Consider the following 9,217-nt stretch of genomic DNA (forward strand, 5'->3'; position numbering starts at 1 on the left):
GGGAAGCCTTTTAGGACCGAGATGAGGAAAAACCTCTTCACAAAGATGGTGGTGAATCTGTGGAATTCTCTGCCACAGGAAACAGTTGAGGCCGGTTCATTGGCTATATTTAAGAGGAAGTTTGGCCCTTGTGGCTAAAGGGATCGGGGGTATGGAGAGAGAGCAGGTACAGGGTTCTGAGTTGGATGATCAGCCATGTTCATTCTGAATGGCAGTACAGGCTCAAAGGGCCGAAAGGCCTACTCCTGCACCTATTTTCTATGTTTCTATGTTCTGGTCCTTATAGGAAAGATATGGAAGCTTTAGAGAGGTTGCAGAGGAGATTTACTAGGATGCTGCTTGAATTAGAGAGCATGTTTTGAGGAAAGGTTGAGAGAACTAAGGCTTTTCACTGCTGCAAAGAAGGATAAGAGGTCAGTTGATAGAGGTGTATAATATTATAAGACCATAAGACATAGGATCAAAACTAGGCTATTCGGCCCACCGGATCTGATTCATCATTCTACCATGCCTATGTCCCTTTCAACCTCATTCTCCTGCCTTCTCCCCAGGCAGTTAGTCTAACACTATTTAAGTGCCAGCACCCCAGGTTCAATTCCTGCCGCTGTCTGTAATTTGAGCCACACTCAAACAGTAACTTTTGACACCCTGACTACTCAAGAATTTATCAACCTCAATGACTTGGCCTCCACAGCCATCCATGGCAATGAATTCCACAGATTCGCCACCCTCTGGCTAAAGAAATTCTATTCTAAATAGATGTCCCTCTAACCTGAGGTTGTGCCCTCTGGCCCTGCACTCATCCACTATCAGAAACATCCTCTTCACATCCACTCTATCTAGGCCTTTCAATATTCCTTAGGTTTCAATGAGGTCTGCCCTCATTCTTCTGAATTCCAGCAAGTACAGGCCCAGAGCCAATCAAATTCTCTGCATACCTTAACCCTTTCATTCCCAGGATCATTCTCATGAACCTGCTCTGGACCCTCTCCAATGCCAGCATATCCTTTCTTAGAAAAGGGGCCCAAAACTACTCACAATATTTCAAGCATAGTTCCACCAGTGCCTTATAAAGCCCTAGCATTACATCCTTTCTTTCATATTCTAGTCCTCTTAGAATGAATGCTTATGTTGCATTTTCATCTATAACTTCTTTGCCGAATCTAAATCCTTCTGCAGACTCCCTGATTCCTCAACACTGCTAACCCCTCCACCTATCTTCGTGTCGTCCACAAACTTGACTGCAAAACCATCAATTCCATCATCCAAAACTTTGACACAGCATAGAAACAGGCGCTGTGTTCATGCTGACAATGATGCCTCTCTACGCCAACCCCACATGCCTGCATTAATCCCATTTCAGAGTTGGAAACAGCTTTACTCCATGTCATACGTCAAGTGGTTGTTTTTCAGTGGCAGTACAGTGCGAGACATGAATAAATGAATAAGTTACAATGAATAAATGAATAGTACAAAGACAACTTTCAGGGTTGAATACTGAACACACACTTAGATTATAAATGTACTTTGGATCTTGAGTCTTTGAAAGGTGAATGGTGAGGTAGTGTTCAGCAATCTGATGCCAGAGAGGGAGAACCTGTTCCTCAAACATTGAGTGTGAGTCTGCCAACGCTCCCTCTAAGCTGTGCACTCGCACACACTTTGTTTCCTGCTAGCTCACGAAGGAATTTAAACCGCACACGAGAGGTTGTCTCCCTCTGCCTTGTTGGCACATTAAGTACATTTCACACTTCCTTTTCCGGTTTCTAATGTGGATGCTGTTGACAATGTGGAGTTTGCAATGACTTGTCTGCAGGTTTTAGAAATGGCTTAGTCATACTGATTTTATTGAAGAAATTATTCAGTGCACACACGTTGTTGCCACTGGGCAAAGCACGAGATTTTTACACACACTGGTCATTACAAATTAGAGGGAACTTTGTCCTGTGCCTCCTCCCCGATGGTAGTGATGAGAAGAGGGCATGTCCCGGATGGAGGGGATCCTGAGCGATAGACACCACATTCTAGCGGCACCACCTTTTTAAGATCTCGACGGTGGGGGGGGGGGTTACGGGTTGGCTGATTCGACAACCCTCTGCAGCTTCTTGTGACCCTGTGTGTCGCAGCCTCCAGACCATAACTAACTGGCGGTGTTGAGAAGAGTGAAGTCCATCCGAGGAAATGGTGGGTCAGAGACCACCCAGGGTCATTGGGCAGACAGTGGGATTTAATCTGGACAAGTGTGAGGGAGCACAGTTTGGGAGGTCAAATTCTGTTAGGATGTGATAGAGGTGTACAAGATGATAAGATGTATAGATACAATGGACAGCCAGCAACTTTTTCCCCAGGGCAGCAGTCCTCAATATGAAAGGGCATCCTTTTAAAGTGGTTAGAGGTCAATATGAGGGAAATGTCAGAGGCAAGCTTTATTTTTGCATATAGTGGTGGGTGTGTAGCGTGCCCTGCCGGGGGTGGTGGTGGAAGTTCAAGAGACTCATAAATAGACACATGGATGAAAGAAAAACGATGGACTATAATGGAGGGAAGGGTTAGATTCTACAGTCAGCACCACACCATGGGCCAAAGGGCCTGAAATGTGCTGTAACGCCTTGTGACATAGAGTGCCTGGAAGGGAGTGTTGATATACAGAGGGACCTCAGGGTCCTCATCCACAGCGCCCTGACGAGGACAGGGTGATCTAGGAATAATGGTGCATAGTTCCCTGAAGGTGGAATCTCATGTGGATAGGGTGGTGAAGAAAGCTTTTGGAATGCTGGCCTTTATAAATCAGAGCATTGAGTACAGAAGTTGGGAAGTAATGTTAAAATTGTACAAGGCATTGATGAGGCCAAATTTGGAATATTGTGTACAGCTCTGGTCACCGAATTATAGGAAAGATGTCAACAAAATAGAGAGAGTGCAGAGAAGATTTACTAGAATGTTATCTGGGTTTCAGCACCTAAGTTACAGAGAAAGGTTGAACAAGTTAGGTCTTTATTCTTTGGAGCATAGAAGGTTGAGGGGCGACTCGATAGAGGTATTTAAAATTATGAGGGGGATGGATAGAGTTGATGTGGATAAGCTTTTTCCATTGAGAGTAGGGGAGATTCAAACAAGAGGACATGAGTTGAGAGTTAAGGGGCAAAAGTTTAAGGGTAACACGAAGGGGAACTTCTTTACTCAGAGAGTGGTAGCTGTGTGGAATGAGCTTCCAGTAGAGATGGTGGAGGCAGGTTCGGTATTGTAAAGTAAAATTGGAAGGGATTGGACAGGAAAGGAATGGAGGGTGATGAGCTGAATGCAGGTCGGTGGGACTAGGTGAGAGTAAGCGTTCAGCACGGACCAGAAGGGCCGAGATGGCCTGTTTCCGTGCTGTAATTGTTACGTGGGTATATGGACAGGGTGGTGACAAAGGCATGCTGCCCATCACAGACCAAGGCACTGGGTGTAAGAATCAGGATTTCATGTTGCAGATGGACAAAGCATCAGTGAGAGGGCACATATTGCATGGTGTGCAGTTCTGGTTGCCTTATTACGGGAAGGATTTGCTAGCGAGAAAGAGGGTGCAGAAGAGACTCGCCGGGATGTTGGCTGGAATGGAGGAGTGTGGTTATCAGCAGAGACTGGACAACGTGGGGTGCAGATGCAGGCTTTTCCCCCTCAGGCTGGGTGAAACTAGAACTGGAGGTCACAGGTTTAGGGTGAAAGGTGAAATAATGAAGGGGAATGTGAGGGGAGACGTCTTCGGAGGGTGGTGAGACTGAGGATTGAACTGCCAGCGGAAATGCTGGATGCAGCTTCAGTTGTAACATTTAGTTCGGATGGGAGGGGGGTGGTGTGCTGTGGTACAGGTACAGGTAGATGGGGCCAGACAGCATAGACTGGGTTGGTCAAAATTGTTCCTGTGCTGTAGGGCTCTGACCCTCTGGAGTGAAGGAGGCTGAGGAGTAACCTCATAGAGGTGTATAAAATCACCATAGGCATCAATGGGGTAAAAGCACTCAGTCTTATCCCCAGGAGTGGGGAAATCAAGAACTAGGGGGCACAGGTTGAAGGTGAGAGGGGAGAGATTAATTAGGAATCTGAGGGGCAACTTTTTCACCCAGAGGGTGGTCCATATTTGGAACAAGCATAGGAGACTGGGGGAGGGGGGTGGTGGTTGATCGATATAAAATCAGAAAGGGCATAGATAGGGTAAACGCGCACAGTAAAAGTAAAGAATGACTTTTGAAGAAATATTCTGATGAGCACTTGCCTAAGTGATCCACAGAGAAGGGTATGGACTGAGCGCTGGGGAACGGAATTAACGAAGATGGTCAGTATGGAGATTGTGAGCTGCAGCCCCTTGCTGCGCTCAGAGGGTAATACAGAACAGAAACAGGCCCTTCGGCCCAACTCATCCATGCCAACCAAATGCTTGAGTGAGGCAGTGAGAGAGGAGGCATTCTGGAGGAAGGTTGGGACTTTATTCCTTGGTGCGCAGGAGACTGGGATGGCAGTTTATCTTAAAGAGGGGTAGACAATTAGGAATGGCATAGAGTGAATGTGCGCAGTCTTTTCCCCCAGGGTTGGAGGAATCAAGAACTCGATGGCACAGGTTTAAAGTGAAAGGGAAGAGGTTTAGTAGGAACCTGAGGGACAACTCTGTACATGAAGGATGGTAATGATTACTGAATGAGTTGAGTACGTCTGTAATGTTTGAAAGGCGGCAATACTGGAAAGAGTGCAAAGGGCACTTACAAGGAAAGAGCCAGGATGAGGGTCTGTTATAGGCCAGGCTGGGGTTGTACTCATTGAATCGGAGGAGATTGAAGACGGCTTCTCCAGACAGCCACGAAATACAGAAAAACCAAGGGAGTTGAAAGAAAAGACATCACCCCCCCCCCCCACCACCATGAAAAAGAAAAAAGTAAAATTGATATGTTGTGACAATTGTTGTTCAGTGGCAGCATTACAGTGCAGTATATAAAATTCACTAAAAGCTACAAAGTAAGTAATTAGTGCAAGGGAAAGAGGGGCAACTTTTTTCCCCACACAGAGAGTGGTGGTGTGTGCAACGAGTTGCCAGAGGATGTGATTGAGGAAGGTACAATTACGATGTTTAAATAACACTTGGAGAGATACATGGATAGGAAAGGTTTAGAGTGAGATGGGGCAAATGTAGGCACATGAATGAAAGAAAAATATAAGGCTCTGTAGGCAGGAAGTGTTGGATTGATTGTGGAGTGGGTTAAGGGGACAGTAAAACATTATGGGCCGAAGGGCCTGGATGGTGCTGCACTGTTCCATGTTCTCTGTAAATGGGACTAGCTCAGGGAGGGACCTTAGAGAAGGTGGGTCATAGACGCACACGATTAGAATGACCATATCAGATAAGGTTTTGGAATTGGTTTATTATTGTCACATAGAAACCCTACAACACAATACAGGCCCTTCGGCCCACAAAGTTGTGCTGAACGTGTTCCTACCTTAGAAATTACTTGGCTTACCTATAGCCCTCTATTTTTTTAAGCTCCATGTACCTATCCAAAAGTCTCTTAAAAGACCCGATCGTATCCGCCTCCACCACCGTCACCGGCAGCTCATTCCACACACTCACCACTGTCAGCGTAAACAACTTACCCCTGACATCTCCTCTCTACCTACTCCCCAAAACCTGTGTCCTCTTGTGGCAACCACTTCAGCCCTGGGAAAAAAGCCTCTGACTATCCACACGATCAATGCCTCTCATCATCTTGTACACCTCTATCAGGTCACCTCTCATCCTCCGTCACTCCGAGGAGAAAAGGCTGAGTTCACTCAACCTATTCTCCTAAGGCATGCTCTCCAATCCAGGCAACATCCTTGAAAATCTTCTCTGTTCCCTTTCTATGGTTTCCACATCCTTCTTGTAGTGAGGCGACCAGAACTGAGCACAGTGCTCCAAGTGGGGTCTAACTAACATTACCTCTTGGCTCCTAAATTCAGTTCCACGTTTAATGAAGGCCAATACACCATACGCCTTCTTAACCACAGAGTCAACCTGCGCAGCTGCTTTCAGCCTCCTATGAACTCGGACCCCAAGATCCCTCTGATCTTCCACACCGCCAAGAGTCTTGCCATTAATACTATGTTCTGCCATCATACTTGACCAACCAAACTGAACCACCTCACACTTATTTGGGTTGAATTCCATCTGCCACTTCTCAGCCCAGATTTGCATCTACTGCACCAAGGTACAGTGAAAAGGTCACCTTGGGTGCTGTTCATACAGATCAGATCACAGTGCACTGAGGCAGAACAAGAGAAAGCAATGACAGAGTGCAGAATTAAGTGTAACAGTTACAGAGAAGGTGCAGTGCACGCAGACAATAAGGTGCAGGATCATGGAGGAAGTCAGAAGATCAGGCACCCTCCCGATGAAAGGTCTCCGCCCAAAACATCACCAGTTCATTCTGCTCCATAGATGCTGTCTGACCTGCTGAGTACCTCCAACATTTACAGCTTGCTGCTCTGGATTTCCAGCGTCAGCAGAGCCTGGTACTTATGAGGCACAAGATCATAACGAGGTAGATTGCGGGGTCTTGTACCTTGGCATCATTCAGTAGTCTGGTGACGGTGGAATAGCATCTGTCCATGGTGGCTCTTGTATCTTCTCTCCAAAGAGAATGTCCGGCGTGGATGGTGTTATGCTGGCTGCTTTACTGAGCAGTGTAGGCAGGCCCTTCTGCCCATTGAGCCCAGGCTGACAGCTTTCGCATGGGTTGACCTCCCCATCCTAGGACTGACTCTCCCGTTCTCCCCACAGTGAGACGCCAGTGGACTGCAGCGTGGTGCGAAGGGGCAAGATGCTGAGCGGGCAGGAGGGGGTCCCGGTGGTCTACAACGCCAGCTACGGGGGCGAGCAGCGCGACAGCCCCCCCTCCAGTAGCAACAACGAGAAAAGGGTCATCGTGCCCGCAGGTAAGGTGCTGGGGCACGCTCACCCTCGGAGACATACTCTCACACAGAGTATTGACACACACGGCTGACACATTCACACATGGCATGCATGGTCGGTCACACACACTGACCATTGTGTGCTTTCCTCCCAGACCCCGGGGTGTGGACCCAGGATCACGTCCGCCAGTGGCTGGAGTGGGCGGGTCAAGGAGTACGGCTTGTCGGACGTAGACAGTAGTGTCTTCCAGAACATCGACGGCCGGGAGCTGTGCAAGATGACCAAGGACGACCTGATGGGTCTCACCACCGAGTACAATGTCGACATCCTGCTCTCTCACCTCAATTACCTGCGAGCAAGTGAGTCTGCCCCCCCTCCCCCTCCCCCGAGGGTTTCTGAGCTCTGGACTGGGGAACCCAGTCCACAGTTTCTGCTTCAGGTAGTCCGGTCCAGGATTTCCACTCAAGAGAGCCCAGCCTGGAGAATCCAGCCCAGGGTTTCTGTTCCACTCAAGAGAGCCCAGCCTGGAGAATCCGGCCAGGGTTTCTGTTCCACTCAGAGAGCCCAGCCTGGAGATTCCGGCCCAGGGTTTCTGTTCCACTCAAGAGAGCCCAGCCTGGAGAATCCGGCCCAGGGTTTCTGTTCCACTCAAGAGAGCCCAGCCTGGAGAATCCGGCCCAGGGTTTCTGTTCCACTCAAGAGAGCCCAGCCTGGAGAATCCGGCCCAGGGTTTCTGTTCCACTCAAGAGAGCCCAGCCTGGAGATTCCGGCCCAGGGTTTCTGTTCCACTCAAGAGAGCCCAGCCTGGAGAATCCAGCCCAGGGTTTCTGTTCCACTCAAGAGAGCCCAGCCTGGAGAATCCGGCCCAGGGTTTCTGTTCCACTCAAGAGAGCCCAGCCTGGAGAATCCGGCCCAGGGTTTCTGTTCCACTCAAGAGAGCCCAGCCTGGAGAATCCAGCCCAGGGTTTCTGTTCCACTCAAGAGAGCCCAGCCTGGAGAATCCGGCCCAGGGTTTCTGTTCCACTCAAGAGGAGCCCAGCCTGGAGAATCCAGCCCAGGGTTTCTGTTCCACTCAAGAGAGCCCAGCCTGGAGAATCCGGCCCAGGGTTTCTGTTCCACTCAAGAGAGCCCAGCCTGGAGAATCCGGCCCAGAGTTTCTGTTCCACTCAAGAGAGCCCAGCCTGGAGAATCCAGCCCAGGGTTTCTGTTCCATAGACCAGGGATTCCAGGTGAAGGGTCTCAGCCTAAAACATCCCCTCCATAGTCTGTCCAGCAGCCCCAGCCGGGGGGAGTTTGGCTCACAGGCCCAGCCCAAGGGAGTCCAGTGCAGACAGACAGACGTACTTTATTGATTCCAAGGGAAATTGGGTTTCATTACAGCAACACCAAGAATAGTGAAGAAATATAGCAATATAAAACCAGAAATAATTAAATAATAATAAGTTAATCATGCCAAGTGGAAGTAAGTCCAGGACCAGCCTATTGGCTCAGGGTGCCTGACACACCGAGGGAGGAGTTGTAAAGTTTGATGGCCACAGACAGGAATGACTTCCTATGACGCTCAGTGTTACATCTCGGTGGAATGAGTCTCTGACTGAATGTACTCCTGTGCCTAACCAGTACATTATGGGGGTGGATGGGAGTCGTTGTCCAAGATGGCATGCAACTTGGACAGCATCCTCTTTTCAGACACCACCGTCAGAGTCCAGCTCCACCCCCACAACATCACTGGCCTTACGAATGAGTTTGTTGATTCTGCTGGTGTCTGCTACCCTCAGCCTGCTGGGGCCCCCTTCCAGGTATTCCAGCCCAGGGAATTCATTTTGGAGAGTCTGGTCCAGGCTGCAGAAGCAAAGGGTTTGAGTGGTGACAGGACTGACTGGGTGAAGTTTGTGCATGCGTGCGTGTGACTGGGTGAAGGTGTGCGTGCGTGCGTTGTGACTGGGTGAAGGTGTGTCGGTGCGTGCGTGTGACTGGGTGAAGGTGTGCGTGCGTGCGTGTGACTGGGTGAAGGTGTGCGTGCGTGTGACTGGGTGAAGGTGTGCGTGCGTGCGACTGGGTGAAGGTGTGCGTGCGTGTGTGTGACTGGGTGAAGGTGTGCGTGCGTGCGTGTGACTGGGTGAAGGTGTGCGTGCGTGTGACTGGGTGAAGGTGTGCGTGCGTGTGTGTGACTGGGTGAAGGTGTGCGTGCGTGTGTGTGACTGGGTGAAGGTGTGCATGCGTGCGTGTGGTGTGGGAGTGCATTAGTCGTGTTTGCCAGCGAGTGTGGGTGCACACTGACACTAATGTCACTCTCGT

The 9,217-nt window shown here is 49.3% G+C and overlaps 1 protein-coding gene across 1 annotated transcript in view; it reads left to right on the forward strand.

Moving 5' to 3' along the window:
* Positions 1-9,217, forward strand: part of LOC132398698 (retroviral integration site protein Fli-1 homolog) — a 73,346-nt gene that overhangs the window by 56,639 nt on the left and 7,490 nt on the right. The window contains 4 exon segments of the mRNA XM_059978530.1: positions 6,788-6,942; positions 7,074-7,123; positions 7,125-7,461; positions 7,507-8,182. Of these exon segments, the coding sequence (XP_059834513.1) occupies positions 6,788-6,942; positions 7,074-7,123; positions 7,125-7,461; positions 7,507-8,182 (1,218 nt within the window).

The sequence above is a fragment of the Hypanus sabinus genome, chromosome 1 (assembly GCF_030144855.1).
Source record: "Hypanus sabinus isolate sHypSab1 chromosome 1, sHypSab1.hap1, whole genome shotgun sequence".
In the NCBI taxonomy this organism is placed as follows: Eukaryota; Metazoa; Chordata; class Chondrichthyes; order Myliobatiformes; family Dasyatidae; genus Hypanus; species Hypanus sabinus.